This window comes from Heptranchias perlo, chromosome 33 (genome assembly GCF_035084215.1).
Source record: "Heptranchias perlo isolate sHepPer1 chromosome 33, sHepPer1.hap1, whole genome shotgun sequence".
Lineage (NCBI taxonomy): Eukaryota > Metazoa > Chordata > Chondrichthyes > Hexanchiformes > Hexanchidae > Heptranchias > Heptranchias perlo.
Genome location: NC_090357.1, coordinates 9731574 through 9752753, shown reverse-complemented (window position 1 = coordinate 9752753; position 21180 = coordinate 9731574). Strand labels below are relative to the sequence as shown.

The 21180-nt window shown below is 42.1% G+C and overlaps 1 protein-coding gene across 3 annotated transcripts in view; it reads right to left on the bottom strand.

Annotated features, from left to right (window-relative positions):
* Positions 1–21180, bottom strand: part of LOC137301471 (dixin-like) — a 113716-nt gene that overhangs the window by 78629 nt on the left and 13907 nt on the right. For 2 of the 3 annotated variants that reach the window (XM_067970977.1, XM_067970979.1), the window contains exon 1: positions 6946–7170. The exons of the other annotated variant lie outside the window; for it this stretch is intronic. In XM_067970977.1, the coding sequence (XP_067827078.1) occupies positions 6946–7005 (60 nt within the window). In that variant the 5' untranslated portion in view covers positions 7006–7170. Of the gene's footprint in view, positions 1–6945; positions 7171–21180 lie in introns of those variants that run through there. 3 annotated transcript variants of the gene reach the window in all.

Below are 21180 nucleotides of genomic sequence, written 5' to 3'. Positions count from 1 at the left end.
GGGAACCAGTGGATGTAGTATATTTGAATTTTCAAAAGGCATTCGATAAGATGCCACACAAAAGATTGTACACAGATAAGGGCTCATGGGGTTGAGGGTAATATATTAGCACGGATAGAAGATTGGTTAACGGACAGAAAACAAAGTAGGAATAAACGGGTCATTTTCAGGTTGGCAAGCTGTACTAGTGGGGTGCCGCAAGGACACAATGTCCGGCACAGACACAATGGGTCGAATGGCCTCCTTCTGGAGGATCAGTGCTTGGGCCTCAGCTATTTACAATGTATATTAATGACTTAGATGAAGGGACCGAGTGTAATGTATCCAAGTTTGCTGACGATACAAAGCTAGGTGGGAAAGTAGGCTGTGAGGAGGACACAAATGGCAGGATTTTAATTGTGAAAAATGGGTGGGTTGGGGACGGGGGGCATTGAAAATTGCAACAATTTCAGACCCGTCCCCAACTCACCCATTTCCAGTTTTCACCGGGGCGGGACAAAGGACGGCAGACCAATCCGCTCTCAGGGGGCGGGCTGGTCACTAAAAACTTTCAAGAAGGCAGGGCCTTCATTTTGAAAGGTTTGCGATTTTAGCCACTGGGGGCCATGATTCCCGGGCCTTCTCCTTCATGCTGCGTGAGGGCCTGAAACTACAGGTAAGTGCCTTTCTGGCACAGCTTGTCGGCCCGAAGGAGCAGGAGTGCTTCCCCCAGGCCCAACAAGCCTACCAGCAGCGCCCCCCCCACCCCACCCCGCAATGATCGCGGGCACCAGTGATGACCCCCGATCCCGACCGCACCCTCTCGGTGACTGATCCTCCCCAAGGACTGACACCCAATCGCCCCCCCCCCCCATGACCCACCGACGACTGACTCCCCCGGTGACTGACCTCCGATGCCTGACCTTCCCCTCCCCCTCTGAAACCCCCATGTCCACCCAATCTATACAATCTAAGACTTACCTGAAGACTTAACCTTTTCACGTCCTCTTCCTTGTTCTGCTCCCGTCTAACCGAGGCCAGCTTGTCAATCGGGCCAGCCTGGTCAGATGGCAAACCGACAAAAAAAAAAGACGTTCTTACGTCAAATTCGTAAGGACATCTGCCCTCTTCATATAGATGGGTAGGTGGGCAAGAAGGTGGCAGATGGAGTATAATGTGGGGAAATGTGAGGTTATTCACTTTGGTAGGAAGAATAGAAAAACAGGATATTTTTTAAATGGTGAGAAACTATTAAATGTTGGTGTTCAGAGAGATTTGGGTGTCCCTCTACACGAAACACAGAAAGTTAATATACAGGTACAGCAAGCAATTAGGAAGGCAAATGGTATGTTGGCCTTTATTGCAAGGAGGTCGGAGTACAAGAGTAAGGAAGCCTTGTTGCAATTATACAGGACTTTGGTGCGACCACATCTGGAGTACTGTGTACAGTTTTGGTCTCCTTACCTAAGGAAGGATATACTTGTCTTAGAGGCGGTGCACCGAAGGTTCACTAGATTGTTTCCTGGGATGAGAGGGTTGTCCCATGAGGAGAGATTGAGTAGAATGAGCTTATACTCTCTGGAGTTTAAATGAATGAGAGGTGATCTCATTGAAACATAAAATTTTCCGAGAGTGCTTGACAGAATAGATGCTGTGAGGCTGTTTCTCCTGGCTGGAGAGTTTAGAACTAGGGGGCATAGTCTCAGGATAAGGGGTCAGCCATTTAGGACTGAGATGAGGAGAAATTTCTTCACTCAGAGGGTGGTGAATCTTTGGAATTCTATACCCCAGAAGGCTGTGGAATCCGAGTCGTTGAGTATATTCAAGACTAAGATCGATAGATTTTTGGACTCTAAGGGAATCAAGTGATATGGGGATCAAGCAGGAAAGTGGAGTTGAGGTCGAAGATCAGCCATGATCCTATTGAGTGGCGGAGCAGGCTCAAGGGGCCATATGGCCTACTCCTGCTTCTATTTCTTATGTTCTTATAAACCATTCTCGACCGTCCTACACTAACTGTAGCAGTATATCTCAGTTATTAATTACAGAGGTCAAATAGTTGGTCATGAACTGATGAGGTAGGGATAATTTCTATGACATTTTCTTGAAACATATATGTACAAGCTATTCCACACAATACAAAGTACACTGCAGATCAGTATCCTGGTATCTCTCAAATTAAATGTAAAGCAGTGTTTCAGTACTTTTGCCAAATAGGTGTTTATCATTTACCAGTACTGAATAATGAATTAAAGACAATACCTCAGTGTTCACTGTGGAAAAGATCGTTATTTGGAGCAAATATATTGAAATCTGTGACATCGAATTAATTATTCAAGAGTATAAAGCAATAATATGTTACACTACCAGATATCCTGCTGTAGTAATGGGCCTTCTGGGGTTACAAAGCAAGATTAGGGCATTCCTTATTGCTAAATCTGAGGGTTATACTGGTTTCCTTTGAATCTGCTTTGGCTGTTGACATTACATACATTTCAGTGGCTCATGCAATATCGCTATAAAAGTCTAGGTTTTCCTGAATCTCCACCTCAACATTGTGTTTTCATCATTAGCCTAAACTCAGACCTCTGATCTGCATTCTAGCTGAGGCTGGCTGGAACTCAGGGCCAAATAGTGTAGGTTAGTGATGGGAACCTTTACATTTTGCATTCCTGAAACATAATTCCACCGAGTATAGGAAATTTGATCATCACAGTGGATAGTACTGGTGTTAATTGATTTTAAAATTTTTTCCTTTCCTCCCTACTTCTCAAAAGGTGCTTACGCTTTCTGGGATACAACTCCAGAGACATCAGCCGACTTACAGTACCTCACCCAAGTGATCTTTCTTCATCTGTGCTCCTGAGGGCCAGCAAACTATTCCACCATGCCATTGAGGGCAGGGAGAATCATAGCAATTAGGAGTAGAAACCCCGGCTGATACTTTTCTTTAGTCTAGGGGCATAATTTCAAAGTTTGCGGATGACATAAAACTTGGAAATGTGGTAAACAATGAGGAGGATAGTAACAGACTTCAGGGGGACATAGACAGACTGGTGAAATAGGCAGATACGTGGCAGATGAAATTTAATGCAGTGTCAAGTGATGCATTTTGAAAGGAAGAATGAGCAGAGACAATATAAACTAAATGGTACAATTTTAAAGGGGTGTAGGAACAAAGAGACCGGGGGTTCACATACACAAACCTCCGAAGATGGCAGGAAAAGTTAAAAAAGCTGATGGGATCTTTGGTTTTATAATTAGAGTCCTAGTGTACAAAAGTAAAGAAGTTATGCTAAACCTTTGTAAGTCACTGATTAGGCTTCAGCTGGAGTCTTGTGTCCAATTCTGGGCACCACACTCTAGGAAGAATGTCAAGACCCTGGAGAGGGTGCAGAGGAGATTTACTAGAATGGTACCAGGGAAGAGGGACTTCCTTTATGTGTAGCGACTGGAGAAGCTGAGATTGTCTTCCTTCAAGCAAAAAAGGCTTAGAGGGGATTTAATAGAGGTGTTCAAAATTTTGAGGGAGAAACTGTTTCCACTGGCAGGAGGCTCAGTAACCAGAGGACACACATTTAAGATATTTGACAAAAGAACCAGAGGGAAGATGAGGAGAAATTTTTTTACACAGTGAGTTGTTATGATCTGGTATGCACTGCCTGAAAGGGTGGTGGAAGCAAATTCAATAGCAACCTTCAAAGGGGAACTGGATATTGATTTGAAAAAGAAAAATGTTCAGGACTATGGGTAAAGAGCAGGGGAGTGGGACCAATTGGATAGTTCTTTCAAAGAGTCGGCACAGGCACAACGACCCGAATGGCCTCCTTCTGTGCTGTATGATTCTACTCCAGGGGCCTGGAGGCTAATTACAGCATTCCTACTACTGCCCCAGCAAAGATCAACTAACTCAGCACAGACTGGGGATTGAGCTTGTGATTTTAACAATATACTGCTGTCTCTTTTTCTCTTTGTATATATAACATAGGGTTCTTTTGACTGCTGTATAAAAACAAAAAGTGGTGGGGTCAGATTGACAAAACTGCTTGCAACAATAATACCCAGTGGTTTTTAAACTAGAATTTTGCTTTTGAAGAAAGAAACTTTTGGGATGATGACTGCTTTCAAGTTTTTTTACTCTGCGCAATGTGCTCACATGGGACTCTTTAAAGCTGCAGTGTTGGAATATAGACATTTAATTTATTTTAAAACATCCCTGGCTTGTATTTATCTACACCACACATTCATAAAGATCAGTAGACAACTCACAAAGTGGCATGTGGTTTCAATTTAAAAAGCTTTGCTGTTTAATCACTACTAGCCTGAAAAGAAGGAGGAAAAATAAAAATTCCACCCATGTCAAAGGCCCCGAGGCAATTTTTGGCTAGGAATGTCTTTCTCTTAGTTTATCCAGCATGTGATTCAAAAGTGGTGTAGTGACAGATAGAATGGCAATAATTCTTAGACATATAAAGCCAAATTGCTGATGGTAACTTTATTCACTACTAGTTGTGCACATTTTAGTCTTGTAGGGTGTAACTGGAGAGGGTCGGGAGGGGTGCGGGGAGGTGGTTAAATTGTTAAAATTGTGAAACCCAGCCCCAACCCGCCGCGAACATGCCTACTTCCAGGTTGGGGGACGGCTGAGTAACCCTCTCTGGAGAGGCGGGTCCGTAATTATGATACATTAATGAGGCTTTGTTCCTCAGATTTTGGCAGCGATTTAAATTTAACTGCTGCGAGCCGGGTTTCCCAGGGCTCGGGAAACCCGGCAGCTGAAGGGAGGCGAGAACTGCCGGATCCAGCACATAAGGGCTTTTCCAGCACTGCTTGTGGGCCAGAAGGAGCAAGAGTACTTCTTGCCGGCCCCTCAAGCACATCTTTTGCCATGATCTCTCCATCTCCGCGCTCAGCCAACCCCACCCCCCAACCCCGGGATCTGCCGACGCCCCCCCCCCCACGATCTCATTCCCCCCTCCACCGACCCTCTCGGGCACCATCCCCAGCGTTCGCCTGCTTCGGCCTTCTACAGTAGGCTTTTAATCTGGCCGGCTGCAGGGCCAAAAAATGGAGTAAAAAAATTCTAATGAGGTCCTGCCATTAAATTTGGCAGCTCCTCCATCTTCCCAGTATTCCCAGTCGCTGACACATGCCCCCGCTCCCTCCTCGTAAATATCGGGGTTGTGGCTCAGTGGTAGCACTCTCGCCCGTGAGTCAGAAGGTTGTGGGTTCAAGTCCTACTCGAGACTTGAGCACATAACCCAGGCTGACAGTTCAGTGCAGTACTGAGGGAGTGCTGCACCATTGGAGATGCCGTCTTTTGGATGAGCCATTAATCCGAGGCCCCATCTGCCCTCTCAGGTGGACATTAAAGATCCCACAAGACTATTCGAAGAAGAGCAGGGGAGTTCTTTCAGTGTACTGGCCAACACTTATCCCTCAACCAACACCTAAAACAAATGATCTGGTCATTTATTTCATTGTTGTTTGTGGGAGCTAGCTGTGCAAAAATTGGCTGCCGCGTTTTCTAAGCTTCAAAAGTGCTTCATTGGCTATAAAGCGCCTTGGGATGTCCCGAGGTTGTGAAAGGCTATATAAATGCAAGTCTTTCTTTTTACTTGTAAAGTGGTTTAAAAATATAGTTTTAGGAGATGTTTTGGCTGCACATTATCTGAACTTTTGCAAATACCCTTAGGGATTCTTCTGAATGTAATAAAATTCCAAAATTAAACTAATTCATTTAAAAAATATACACACAAACTCATATCACATTGTTCATTCAAACCTTTTTTGCCTCAGAGGTTCACTATCATCCAATATTAAACTCATATATAAAGATTTTGTATCTAATGTTACAAAACCTGACGTTATTGGCCTGATATTCTTTACCTGATGTTATTAGTCTATGGAACCACCACCAGGTCAAGTTGAATCAAAGACAAAATTAGCAACAAGCAACTGCCATTAGGTAAAGCAACCCGACCCTCCCCCTCAGCCCCAAAACAAAGAAAACCCTATTGTAGTTTTTGTGCTATGTACACACTATGATTAGCACACCAAGCTTTATTTTTCAGGAATGAGTTCACTATTGCAAAGATATTTTTTTAAAGATTAAAATTTGTTGCAGTTTTGCAGTGACTGTGCCATCAAATATTTCATCTTACTAAAACATATTTTTAATATTTAAAATAAATTTGGTTTGTGTCTGCGCCCGGCATGTCCACCAACCCTACAGACTCTTCTGCAGCTGTAATAAAATAATTTCTCCCTACCTCCGTTGGGGGGCTGTGTTGTTATAACAGTTATGCCATCTACCAGCACAAAACACATTTTGTGTTTCTCAAACAATATTCAAACTATTAGCTTTCTTTACTTAGGCAAATCAATTGATTTGTGCACAAAAATACAATAAATGATTTGAGTTCATAACAACCTTGATCATTTGGCTTTTTTAAAAAAATCTTTAACTTCAAACTAAAAACATTAATTCCTTTTAAATATTCCTTGACTGACCCAAACATAAATCCTCAAACCCTTCTTTGAAGCCACTTAGTTTTGAATGCTACGAAAAGATTTACTGAAATATATGGTGGTTAATTTGCACAGAAAATCTGATACTAATATGACATAAAGCAAACTGCACTTATCATAAAGTTGTGATCAGTAAAACACTCATGCATGTAGAATGGGTTTAAGATTAAACTTCTGCACATTAAGAGGCAATATAGTCCACTTAATTAACTCCATATGGAACACGAAATAATTAGAACCCAGAAACCCTACACAACATGTAACAGCAAGAAGCTTTCCGGCTCACGATAAAAGACCTCTTCAGCCCCATATACTGAACATTTTCATGCAACACACTGCATCCCCTATGTGCTTTCCACAAAACAGCTGTTACTGGATTAACTGGATTGCTCGGGGCCACGACATGTCCCAGTCATTACTTTCAGTATTATTTACCTCTGTGAATCCCTCCTGCAGAACATCCAGCAAATTTCCTTTGGCTAAGCAGGCAATCATTTTATTTAGTGTTCCAAGAATAAGCAGAAGATCCTGTGAAAAAATTCAGACTCCAACTAAAGAGGATCTTGTTTTCCAGAAAAATACTGTTACGAGACCAATAGAAGGCAGTTTCTTCTTATCCTGTATGTGTAGTCCGTCACCTTCATTTTAAACAGGATGAGAGTATCAGACTACAGAGTAGAAGAGAGGGAAAAGACTGAGCATGCTCAACAGCCAACCAGTCATGTTTGAGAGGATTAGGTATGACAGAGTTGTCATGACGACAGTTCACCACAGGATGAGAGGGTGGGCACTGTCTAGAAGGCAACCTCTGACACCGATGGGGTTTTTTCAAACATTAAAAATAAAATTGACAAGCTGAATTTAACAAAACTTCCTTTAACAAATATTTCATAAATCCTGCCTGCTTCATTTGCTTTTCAAGCATAAAAAAGACAAAGCAAATTACTCACATCTGAAAGATATACACTGGTGCCAAAAAAAAATAGTTATCTGAATTGAACGTGCACTTACAGTGTAGAAAACTGAGAGCTTTAGTTCATTTTATGTCAGCGATCTTCAAGCTATTAAAATGCTGCACAACCTAATTTTAATACTTTCAGAGCTACTGTAGATCAGCATTCTTGTATCAAAATGTAAAAGTAGTTAGGTTATTGTTTTCAAATGTTAAACTCTTTATTTTTTGAAGCCTTATAAACTTTGAACTTCTGAATTTCATATTCCAAATATCCCAAGGAGTTAATCTGCCTTTGAATACTATTTACAAAAAAAAACCTAAGGTGTTTAATATCTCAACATCAAGAAGGAAAATATCTGAGATGGACAGATGCAACAGACTATATTGTACTTTATCAACAAGGTTTTTGACTCCAGTTTTCCACCAAATTCTAAAATGCTGTTTCGCTTAGTGTTTGGAACAAAATTTAAAGAAAAAGTCTTGCATTAATATGATGCATTATCACATCTCCCAGAAACGTCCCAAAGCACTCCAGGCAATTAATTCCCTTTAAGTACAGTAAGTGTAATGTCAGCAAACGCGGCAGCAATTTTGAACACAGCAAGATCCCACAAACAGCAATGAGATGAATGACTGGTTAATCTGTTTTGCTCATGTAGACTGAAGGAGGAATATTGACCAAGACACTAGGAGAACTCCCTGTTCTTCTTTCAGTAGTGCCATTGAATATCAAACCTCCAACTGAACAGGTAGATGGGGCCTTGGTTTAATGTCGCATTTGAAAAATTGGGTTTAATCCAAAGGATTGAATATCTAATTGCTTATTGTTTCGCAAAAGATCCTAGCAAGATCAAGAACTAGCAGGAAAAATCATAATCTGAGTGCATTGTTTTCACATAATTCCTGCCAATAAAGTTTTGCTACAGAACCAAATACAAACGTTTAACCCTTTCTAATGCAGGAGACCTTCACTCATCAATTACAATGGGAAATCTGAGTCACTGGCATAAGGAAACGCTAATTGGCATCGATTTATAAAACCCCATGAGTCAGGAATGCGTCCTGAAGTTCAAGATCTAGGAGGTTTGCAGCAAAAAATATTTTTTTCTTTTTTTAAGTTTCTGCTTGTCATACATCAACCCTAACCAAAACTACAATACAATCCCAAGATTTTGCTCGCTGTTAGAACGGATACAAAGGCTAGACTTGCTCCTATCGTTTGCTTCTTTCATTGAGGAGAAGGAAAAAAATAGGCATTCACTTCCATTCCCCCATTTCCTAGATGAGAACAAAAACCTACTGTGCTGGGAAAGCAGGGCCTGGGTCTGCATCCTGCTACCACTACGGCTCATCATATAGGTCACTAAGCTAGTGATTTGTCTGCCTGCCCTCTTGGTTGGGAAGTGGCACCCAATGCAAGAGGAGCCTTAGAACAGTCAGGAGGATTTCAATAAACAGAAATTTATAGAAAATGATATCTGTTAGAAAAGAAAAATATACATGATCTGAAAGCTGCAAAATATAGATGCAGTCTTTAAAAGGTTAGCAATATTGTATTAGTAGTTCCTCTTTTAAACTTCAGTTTAGATGACATTTTCATAATTACTTTGCAAATAACCACAGTGCTCTTAAAACTGGATGAATAGCAGGACGGTCTCAGGTTCAAACCCCAATCTGTATTGAGTTAGCTGATACCTGCCAGACCAGTGGTAGATGCACTAAGTTAACTTTAATAGCCTTGGGCTTGATGTGGAGATGCCGGTGATGGACTGGGGTTGACAATTGTAAACAATTTTACAACACCAAGTTATAGTCCAGCAATTTTATTTTAAATTCACAAGCTTTCGGAGGCTACCTCCTTCCTCAGGTGAACGATGTGGAAATGAAATCCTCGAAATGAAGTCGCATTTATAATTCACAGAACAATGCTTGGTGATAACAGACAGTTTTTTCAACTGCCCGTTGCCAAGGCAATCAGTGTGCAGACAGACAGGTGTTACCTGCCAGGTCTCAGAATATACAAATCACCAAAAAAAACAACAAACAAACATTTTTTTCTCTTCTCTCACAAGCTTGTGAGAGAAGAGAAAAAAATGACCAGGGTGCCTGCTATCCTGCTGGAAGTATGTGTGCTTGGACATCAAGTGACAACAGAATCCAGCTTGGCTGTGATGCCCATGGTGGGCAAGGGGCCAATACCTTCAGGAAAGATGAAGGGTGAATATTGGCAAACAAAAATGGGTAAAGGTCAAATAAAATTAGGCATTCAAAAAAAGAAATGTTTCTTATACATGTAGTTGCACAGCAAGCCAATCCTGCTGCATCCATTCATCCAGTCCTGTTTTACTCAAGTCTGACTGAGCTATTATCATATATATTTTTTTTAAACTCAATGGAGCAGATGTTGCAGCACTAAATACTTAAACTAAAAGAGATGTTATGGGCATTATTTGGAATGGACTCAATTCCCATCGGTTTCCTGAACAGTGCATATATATTTATGAAACAAGATGAAAAATAAATCTGCTTTACCTATTGCACATTGTAAACAAATGGATTTTACAGTTCAAATATGCACCACAATATTATGTAATTATATTTCCGAAGCACATGAGATTTCTGGTGTACATTTGGACTAAAATCAGAGGATTGCAGAATTTAATACCCATGGAGTGCAATAAATAGACACAGGTTTTGCATGCTAATTCTGCCCATTCAGACACTGGTCTGATGTATGTTTACCTCATTGGAAGGCATCATACAGCATCTGTACCATCTAAGACAGCCCCATAGCATTAGCAACTCAGTACAGCACTGCTGAAGGTGCTAAAACTTTTCTTGGGAAGTAGTTTCACTGGGTGTCTCCAACTGCAAAGTGCTTTAGGTTGCAAAGATAAATGACTGTCAACTAATTAGATAAACACTTGAAAAGGAGAAATTTGCAAGGCTGTGGGGAAGAATCGAAGTGGGACTAATTGGATAATTCTTTCAAAGAGCTGGCATAGGCACGATGGGCTGAATGACCTCCTTCTGTGCTGTATGATTCTATTTGGTAACTCTGGTTCTTTGTCAAGTTGACCATTTCGACTTTGGTCACAGGTGGGTTGATGTCTCAGCAAACCCACCCAGTGCAACGTCGCAGCACACCCATAAAGGGCAGACATGCGCTTTCATCGTTGTTGCCCTGTATGCCTTCCAATGATGACGGCAAATGTCCCAGCCAGAATGTCAAAATCACAAGTGTGAATTTTCAGAAACCACAAATACTGGATATATTGTATCTGCTCCATAGTATAAAGAATGGATCCAGCATGCCTGGAATTACGGAACAGCTTCTGATGTGCTCTTGTCATTGCTGGCATATATGACCATACTAGACTCTAGTTTTGGTCACAGCATAGAACAACAATACAAGTATAATCTGCTTGTAAAACGTAATCAGGTTGCATTTTGTGTATATCTCTGTAAATCTGCACTGTAATGTCCTATGCTGACCTTCCAACACCACACCCCCCACCCCGCCACGCACCAGAGAAAGACCCAGCCAAATGACAAAGTTGAGAACTGTTGGTACTGGCATGGAGCAAGAGATCATGCATGGAGACAGGAGGATGCAGAGGAAGGAAGCATATGTGATGGCCGTGACTGGGAGAGATCAAGCATGGAGGGTGAGGCCTGCCTGTGACCAGAAGAAGCAAGTAGGGATGCTGAGTTGCCTGGGACCAGTAGGCAACGGAGATGTGCCCTCCTCCTAATAAGAAAAAAGTATGAAGCACCAATATTGTTATTATTGCAGAAATTGCAAAGTAATACATTTTACTATTTTTAATATTAATGCCACCTCCAGGTCCAAATACATGTTAAAAAGTCTTAAAAGAAAATTATATTGTGGTAATTGTTGGGATGATACCAATATTAGGGCTTCAGTCTAGATTATGTTGGAAAAGGGTCACATTTCACTGCCACCTGCCAGTCCCAGTCTCTCTGCTGGCCCTGCGTTGGCAGCAAGTTCTGGCATGAGCAAAATCTGATGGGTAACATTAGGGCCTTGTGCTATGAAGGCCGAAGCTGGGCAAAGGTTTAATCTCTCTCTCTCCATGGCTTGGCATCCAATCCTTTGATTTTTCTCTCCCTCTTCTTAAAGCACCTTGGGTCATTTTCCACATTAAAGGCACCATATTATATATGTGTATATATGTGTATGTGTGTGCGTGTATGTGTGAATGTACATTTACAATCATAGAATCATAGAATGGTTACAGCACAGAAGGAGGTCATTTGACCCATCAAGCCCATGCTGGCTCTTTGTAAGAATCCAGTTAATCCCATTTCCCCATTGCCCTGCAATTTTTTTCCCTCCAACCATATATCCAATTCTTTTTTGAAAGCCATGATTGAATTTGCTTCCAAAGTCCTTTCAGGCAGCGCATTCCAGATCATAACTACTCGCTGCGTAAAAAAGTTTTTCCTCATGTCGCCTTTGGATCTTTTGCCAATCACCTTAAATCTGCATCCTCTGGTTCTCGACCCTTCCACCAATGGGAACAGGTTCTCTTTATTTACTTTATCTAAATCCTTAATGATTTTGAACACTTCTAACAAATCTCCTCTCAACCGTCTCTGCTCTAAGGAGAACAACCCCAGCTTCTCCAGTCTATCCACGCAACTGAAGTCTCTCAGCCCTGGAACCATTCTAGTAAATTTTTCCTGCACTCTCTCTAAGGCCATCACATCCTTCTAAAGTGCGGTGCCCAGAATTGGACACAGTACTCCGAACCAGTGTTTTATAAAGGTTCAACATAACTTCCTTGCTTTTGTACTCTATGCCTCTATTTATAAAGCCCAGGATCCCGTATGCTTTTGTAACCGCTTTCTCAACCTGTCCTGCCACCTTCAAAGATTTGTGCACATATACCCCCAGGTCTCTCTGTTCCTGCATCCCCTTTAGAATTGTATAATTTAGTTTCTATTGACTCTCCTTGTTCTTCCTGCCAAAATATATCACTTTGCATTTCCCTGCATTAAATTTCATCTGCCATGTGTTCGCCCATTCCACCAGCCTGTCTATGTCCTCTTGAAGTCTACTACTATCCTCCTCACTGTTTACTACACTTCCAAGTTTTGTGTCATCTGCAAATTTTGAAATTGTGCCCTGTACACCAGTAACTCATTAATATATATCAAAAAAAGTGTTTTTTTTAAAATTCGTTCATGGGATGTCGACGTCGCTGGCAAGGCCAGCATTTATTGCCCATCTCTAATTGCCCTTGAGGAGGTGATGGTGAGCCGCCTTCTTGAACCACTGCAGTCGTGTGGTGAAGGTTCTCCCACAGTGCTGTTAGGTAGGGAGTTCCAGGATTTTGACCCAGCAATGATGAAGGAACGGCGATATATTTCCAAGTAGGGATGGTGTGTGACTTGGAGGGGAACATGAAGGTGGTGTTGTTCCCGTGTGCCTGCTGCCCTTGTCCTTCTAGGTGGTAGTGGTCGTGGATTTGGGAGGTTCTGTCAAAGAAGCCTTGGCGAATTGCTGCAGTGCATCCTATAGATGGTACACACTGCGGCCACGGTGCGCCGGTGGTGAAGGGAGTGAATGTTTAGAGTGGTGGATGCGGTGACAATCAAGCGGGCTGCTTTGTCCTGGATTGTTCTAGTGCCGACCCCTGGGGAACACCACTGTATACCTTCTTCCAGTCCAAAAAACAACCGTTCACCACTACTCTCTGTTTCCTGTCACTTAACCAATTTTGTATCCATGCTGTCACTGCCCCTTTTGTTCCATGGGCTTCAATTTAGCTGACAAGCCTATTATGTGGCACTTTATCAAATGCCTTTTGAAAGCCCACATACACAACATCAACCACATTGCCCTCATCAACCCTCTCTGTTACCTCATCAAAAAACTCAATCAACTTAGTTAAACATGATTTGCCTTTAACAAATCCGTGCTGGCTTTCCTTTATTAACCCACATTTGCCCAAGTGACTATTAATTTTGTCCTGGATTATTGTTTCTAAAAGTTTCCCCACCACCGAGGTTAAACTGACTGGCCTGTAGTTGCTGGGTTTATCCTTACATCGTTTTTTGAACAAGGGTGTAACATTTGCAATTCTCCAGTCCTCTGGCACCACCCCCATATCTAAGGAGAATTGGAAGGTTATGGCCTGCACCTCTGCAATTTCCACCCTTACTTCCCTCAGCAACCTAGGATGCATCCCATCCAGACCGGGTGACTTATCTACTTTAAGTACAGTCAGTCTTTCTAGTACCTCCTCTGTATCAATTTTTAGTCCATCCAGAATGTCAACTACCTCCTCTTTTACTGTGACTTTGGCAGCATCTTCTTCCTTGGTAAAGACAGATACAAGATTGTAGAAGTGCATGATTTGATGTTGTTGGTTGAAATTATACTACATATATGGGTCTGTGAATTAATTGGTCTTTGGTAATATGGTTCTGGAATCTGACTGGTTGATGAAACTATGGTTCTGAATTCTGGGTTCCAATTAGTCAAAGGGACTACAATCATGCACTTCTACAATCTCAAATTTCTACATTCTTACAGACAAAGCTTTTAATAGCACAGAAAGATAGTTAGGTACAGCTGCTCAAAACTCAGATGCAGCAACTCCCCACAGCACCTGGCATTTCTATGGCTGAGTGACTTGTTATTAATAATACTGTAAAAAATAATTGTTGTTTCTTTCAGAATCACTGAGATAGTTACAGCAAGTAAGCTGTAGCATTTGCCTTAGTGGGACTGACATGAAAATCTTTGCCTACACTGGCCTCTCAGGTACTTTGAGGCTAGGGATAAAGTGACTGAACTACAGCAACACAAGGTTAATAGAACTCAAGAAGACTTTCTAAAGTGGCTTTCATATTCTAGAAACATTTGTGTTTGCAGTGGGTCTGTAAAGGTGCAACCAATGGCAAATATGCATTTCTCTCACTGTCAGCTGCAGTTAGTAGAATAAGCTTGCCAGCTTACTTTGTTCCACCCCAAATTCCTGCCTTCCAAGGGTGATCTTTCTGTTTTTGCACCCTCTCCTACACCAGAAATTCTGGGCCCAGGGTCTATATATTTCAACTTTGTATGATGGTCCATGGATCTCATTCATAAGTAGAGGATTTTTAATGGGGGTACATTGTGTAAGTACTCAGAATTGTAAATACCTATCGCTTGATAAAAGAAACTTTATTTTTTAAAAAACAAGAACAATTCATTTTTTAAAAAACTAATCTGTAGGGCTCCATTGTTGAAACAGCATCTTTTTGCCCTGTGACACTCCACTGAAATGGACAGTCTGTTCACAGAACAATTGCATGCAGTCTTTTTTCTTAATTCATTTTTCTCTGGATATTTACCAGAACATTGTAAATGTTGATTGAAAAAAAAGAAAATGAAATAAATAAAAATGTGCTACTGCTCTGACTCAAAACAGACCAAACTGTTGACAAGAATGTTACAGGATAGACTGGCTGCAAGACGATGTCTTTGGTTTATGGCACTCACTTTCCCCACTTTAATGGAATAGATGTATGCTGGGTTCAACAAAGAAATTATGTAACAACAGCCCCCATCTATATTGCAGAACCGATTCAAAGGGAATTTGGCAAAGATCCCACCAGCTGAACTCATCCTGTTTATGCTGCTGGGCCAGATTCAGCAACACTGGCGCAATTGTGTATGCACAACATTTACAAATGTGCAGTTGCTCGAAAGTCACGAACACGAATTTGCCATTTTTGCCATAGACCTTCCCGATGTCAGAGAACGGTTCCTATTGGCCAGCAATGCCAAAACTACATTTCTAGTCTGTATGACTGTGCTGAGAGCGCAGCCCACTCACACGTAGAATAAAACGGCAGCTGGAGACAAGGAACAAAACCAACTTGCAATGTGTGATCTCAGCCTGCAGAGGCATATGGGCTGCCTCATATTACTGCACTGAAGAACAGTACTATAACATAGATAACAAGATTATCAGAATAATAAAAAAATTAACTGGCATAGTATCAACTTGGCTCAGTTATTAGCACCCTCACCTCTGGGTCAGAAGACTGTGAGTTTGAGTCCCACACTGGGACTCAAGTACACAACCCAGAGTAACTACATGCAATCCTGATGCTGCAGTGTTAGAGGTGCCAATCTTTGGGTGACATGTTGAACTGATGATCCATTTGTATGTTCAGCTGGACATTAAAGGCACTGTTCAAAGAGCATGGAGTTCTCCAGTGTCCTGGCCAACATTCCTTCCTCAAACCAATACCACCAAAAATCAGATTAACCAGTCATTCATCTCATTGATGTCTCTGGGATGTCGTTGGCTCAGAATGGTTGCCATGTTTGCCTACATGACGGTATTATGTTCCAAAAGTAATTCACTGTATGAAGGCATTTCAACAATATGATTAAAGTACTATAAAAATTGAAGTATTTCTTTTTTTCTACAGCTAAATAGAATCATAGAATCTTACAGCACAGAAGGAGGCCATTCGGCCCGTCGTGCCTGTGCCGGCTCTTTGAAAGAGTTGTCCAATTTAGTTGCACATCCCAGCTTTTTCCCCATAACCCTGCAAATTAGTTCTCTTCAAGTACAAGTTCAACTGCCTTTTGAAAGTTTCTATGGAATCTGGTTCCATCACCCTTTCAGGTAGTGTGTTCCAGGTCTTAACAACTTTCTGCGTGAAAAAAATTCTCATTTCCCCTCTAGTTCTTTTGCCAATTATTTTAAATCTATGACCTCTAGTTACTGAACCACTTGCCAGAGGAAACAGTTTCCCCCCTACTTGCTCTATCAAAACCCCTCATAATTTTGAATACCTCTATTAGGTCTTCCCTTAACTTTTTCTGCTCTAAGGAGAACAATCCTAGCTTCTCCAATCTCTCCACATAACTGAAGTCCCTCATCCCTGGTAAACTTATATAAATTTAAATACTTATTCATATGCCATATTCCTGTTTAATGGGAATACCTCTGTAACAATTGAAATGCTAGTTTAATCCTATCATCCCTATTAATCAAAGCATAACCACAATTATGTGCACTAATCAAATTTTCAAAGTAACGTATCCTGTTAGTGACAAAGAACTAAATTCAGTGATCCATTATGAACATTACATTTGCATTTGGTAATGAGGGCATCAAAATGGCTGATTAGGTTCTTTGTAACTAAATGTACTGTATGACAATAGCAGCACATCATGCAAAATCTACCTAAACAATGATGCTCAGATAGCTTCGGTGAAACTGGAGCTTGGGAAGAGAGAGTTACCAAAATTAAAGCAATACATCCATAAATATGAGAATCGTTCTGTTATTCTCGGACTACCATTTTCCTTACAGGTGCAGGACGTGAAGCATATAAAATCATTCCCTACTCTCTCTCCGGGCAAGGGAAACAGCAGCTTGAAAGTGGGAAGGAGGCCAATACAACAAAGAAAATGGAGATACGAGGAGCACAAATGCTGCATTTATACTTCATTTTACCTGACAAGAAAGGTGCATGGAGGCAAGTGACCATGAAGAAGAAAAAATATAAATTCAGCAAACACATTTTTTCTAACAAATTGAAGGACTCCTACTGTTCCTCTCTATTTCACATTGCAGCTTTCTTTCAGACAAGAACCCATTCAGAACTTAAAATGCAGAACTTAACATTTAGGAGTTCAATCTACAATAACGTTTTTATACATCACTGGCCACAACTATTTATTTGGCACTGCAAAGTAAACATAGGATTCTGTATCGGAAGCATTGAGTATAATATTTACACCATGAACAAAGAACACAGCATAACTCGCAAGTGACAACGTTGCAAGCAATTTACACAGATCTCCTTCACACATAGATTTACACATCAAAGTCAGCAACCTCCAATACAATATCTTTTGTACAACATTGAAGTTTCAGTTAAATGTAACTGTAAAAGAAATCTGAATTATTTACATTTTTGTAGTAAAGCTTTGATCCAATTTGGTGATCTTTTTTAAGGTCACAAACTGCTTTAGTACAGCTGCTGCACATTGACTCTAAATGTAAACTCTCAGCCATTTGATTTTCCCCAACTGCTGGTGGCTGATGGAAAAGTAACTTCAATTGGCTAATTAATTCACACAGATGGAGTCATTTCTACATCCCATGTATATGAGAGAATAACTATTTATCACATGGTGCCACATATGATTGTTAAGGTGTCCAACTAACCTCTATATAATCCATGCTTCTCAACCTGTGAACTGTATCGCAGGGAAAACATCTTCGCAAAGGTGATGGTTTTACAATTAGGCTAGGCTCAAATCAGCTAAACACACCTCCTTGGGCTTGGGGATTATATGTGGTCCATGTGCATCTCTGGAGTTGCGACTGGACTAAGTGCTGCTGCCACTTATGGGTCCGGGGGAGCAGGAATGGAGCAGTAGAATTTAGTCTCGAATCTGGCAGAGATCAAACAATGGGTTCTTTGTGGGTTTTGATGAATGCTAGGCAGACCATTTGTTCCAAGTTCTAGTACTTTTCTGTCATTGCATCAATTAGTAATGATAAATCAAATGTGCAAAAATGTCAATCCAATGTGGAAATCCAAGCTCAAGATACACACATAAGCCAAACAGATAGCTCCAGAAAACACATACAAATCTTCTTCTGGATATAAAAGGAGAAGCTAGCAAGAGAGTTAACTTTTAAGTTAAGAGGACAGAATTGGCTTGAATAGAGCTATTTTCAATTGTAGCATTTTAAAGGAAAAGGATGGAATGCATAGAAAATGTGTAGAGCAGAACCTTACTTCCGCAAACCACATACATTATTATTATTATACAGTATTATTATTATACAAACTGGTATCAAGCTATTTGGAGGATTTGTGATGTGCACTTTTCGTCCTTCAGTTTTCTCCCTTCCTATTCCAGAGGTCAGGGAGGGAGAATGGGGGTCGGGGAGAGGGAGACATGGTAATTCGGGAGGGGGGGCAGAGAGAGGGAAACTGGGGACAGGGAGAGAGGGTAACAGGGTCAGGGATAGAGGGAGACTGGGGAATAGGGGACATGGAGAGGGGGAATGAGGGTCGTAGAGGGAGACTGGGTAATGGGCGACATGGAGAGGGGAAATGGAGGTCAGAGGGAGAGGAGACTGTGGGACATGGAGAGGGGGAATGGAGGTCAGGGAGAGAGGGAGATTTTTTTTTTATTCGTTCATGGGATGTGGGCGTCGCTGGCGAGGCCAGCATTTATTGCCCATCCCTAATTGCCCTTGAGAAGGTGGTGGTGAGCCACCGCCTTGAACCGCTGCAGTCCGTGAAGTGAAGGTTCTCCCACAGTGATGTTAGGAAGGGAATTCCAGGATTTTGACCCAGCGGCGATATATTTCCAAGTCGGGATGGTGTGTGACTTGGAGGGGAACGTGCAGGTGGTGTTGTTCCCATGTGCCTGCTGCTCTTGTCCTTCTAGGTGGTAGAGGTCGCGGGTTTGGGAGGTACTGTCGAAGAAGCCTTGGCGAGTTGCTGCAGTGCATCCTGTGGATGGTACACACTGCAGCCACAATGCGCCGGTTGTGAAGGGAGTGAATGTTTAGGGTGGTGGATGGGGTGCCAATCAAGCGGGCTGCTTTGTCCTGGATGGTGTCGAGCTTCTTGAGTGTTGTTGGAGCTGCACTCATCCAGGCAAGTGGAGAGTATTCCATCACAGTCCTGACTTGTGCCTTGTAGATGGTGGAAAGGCTTTGGGGAGTCAGGAGGTGAGTCACTCACCGCAGAATACCCAGCCTCTGACCTGCTCTTGTGGCCACAGTACTTATATGGCTGGTCCAGTTAAGTTTCTGGTCAATGGTGACCCCCAGGATGTTGATGGTGGGGGATTCGGCAATGGTAATGCCGTTGAATGTCAAGGGGAGGTGGTTAGACTCTCTCTTGTTGGAGATGGTCATTGCCTGGCACTTGTCTGGCGCAAATGTTACTTGCCACTTATCAGCCCAAGCCTGGATGTTGTCCAGGTCTTGCTGCATCCGGGCTCGTACTGCTTCATTATTTGAGGGGTTGCGAATGGAACTGAACACTGTGCAATCATCAGCGAACATCCCCATTTCTGACCTTATGATGGAGGGAAGGTCATTGATGAAGCAGCTGAAGATGGTTGGGCCTAGGACATTGCCCTGAGGAACTCTTGCAGCAATGTCCTGGGGCTGAGATGATTGGCCTCCAACAACCACTACCATCTTCCTTTGTGCTAGGTATGACTCCAGCCACTGGAGAGTTTTCCCCCTGATTCCCATTGACTTCAATTTTACTAGGGCTCCTTGGTGCCACACTCAGTCAAATGCTGCCTTGATGTCAAGGGCAGTCACTCTCACCTCACCTCTGGAATTCAGCTCTTTTGTCCATGTTTGGATCAAGGCTGTAATGAGGTCTGGAGCCGAGTGTTCCTGGCGGAACCCAAATTGAGCATCGGTGAGCAGGTTATTGGTGAGTAAGTGCCGCTTGATAGCACTGTCGACGACACCTTCCATCACTTTGCTGATGACTGAGGAATGGGGGTCAGAGGGAGTCTGGGGACAAGGAATATGGATTGGGGAGACTGGGTTTTCAGGATCAGCGAGAGGTAGACTGGGGTATGAGGGACAGGTAGTGTGGAAGAGTGGGACTAGGAAATCAAGGATATGGGGATAGGGCGGGAAAGTGGAGTTGAGGTAGAAGATCAGCCATGATCTTAGTGAATGGCGGAGCAGGCTCGAGGGGCCATATGGCCTATTCCTGCTCCGATTTCTTTTGTTCTTATGCTGATTCAGGTTGGAGTACAGCTCCATGATCACAAGCTGTTCTACAGCTAAGTTGCCATTCTTAATGCAGGAGCCTAGACTGTGATGTGGGGCCTCGCAGCTGAGCCTTATCCTTTCCTTGACCAATGTCGATACACACATATTTGCCAGCAAGAATCACCACATAACAATCAAAAGTGGGAAACTTGGCTGATTATTTGCCTCGGTAGGCCAGTGCACTGAAGCCAATCATAGCACCTGTATCATCACCCTGGCTGAGATTACCTAATTCAACACACACCTTCCTGCAGCCTTACTGGTTTGTATCACTCTGGACACAGTAGTGCCAAGGGAACTGTCAGGGGCTCTCTTTCTGGAGGATTTCATTGTTTACTTGCAGGGAAAATGTAATGCCTCATTAAATGAAAGTAAAGCTAAGGGTGCTACTGGGTTCAACCTATAATTGGGAGCCAATCCTTGACTCTGAGACACGACAGCAATTCCTTCCCTCAATCCTAACACTTTTCTAAAATCACATCATTTAAATGAATGAAAGTCACTAAGTCCCAAACTTTTAAAGGATGTTCACATATAGAAGACACTAGCCCCATGCTGACCATGCTTGTCCTTGAAAGTTGAAAATAGCTGCTGAACAAGATTGAATGTTAAAGATTGTAAAGGTTTGCACATCTACCAGAAATTTATGCAACCTTAATATTGTAGGCTTCAGAATTGCTATTTGTGTAGAAGATTTAAAAGTAAGCTTGCAAAATGTATAAGTGATCTTAGTCACAGAGAAACTGTGCTCATTTAAATAGTCACTTAATTACATTGCTGTTGTAAAAGATACCTGTACACTTACCGACACTTCTCAGTTGCCCCAGGTTTGTCTTTATGCTTTAACAACTCCTGGTCAGAGCAGACATAGATGCAGAAATTTTGTGCAAAATCTCCTTCAGC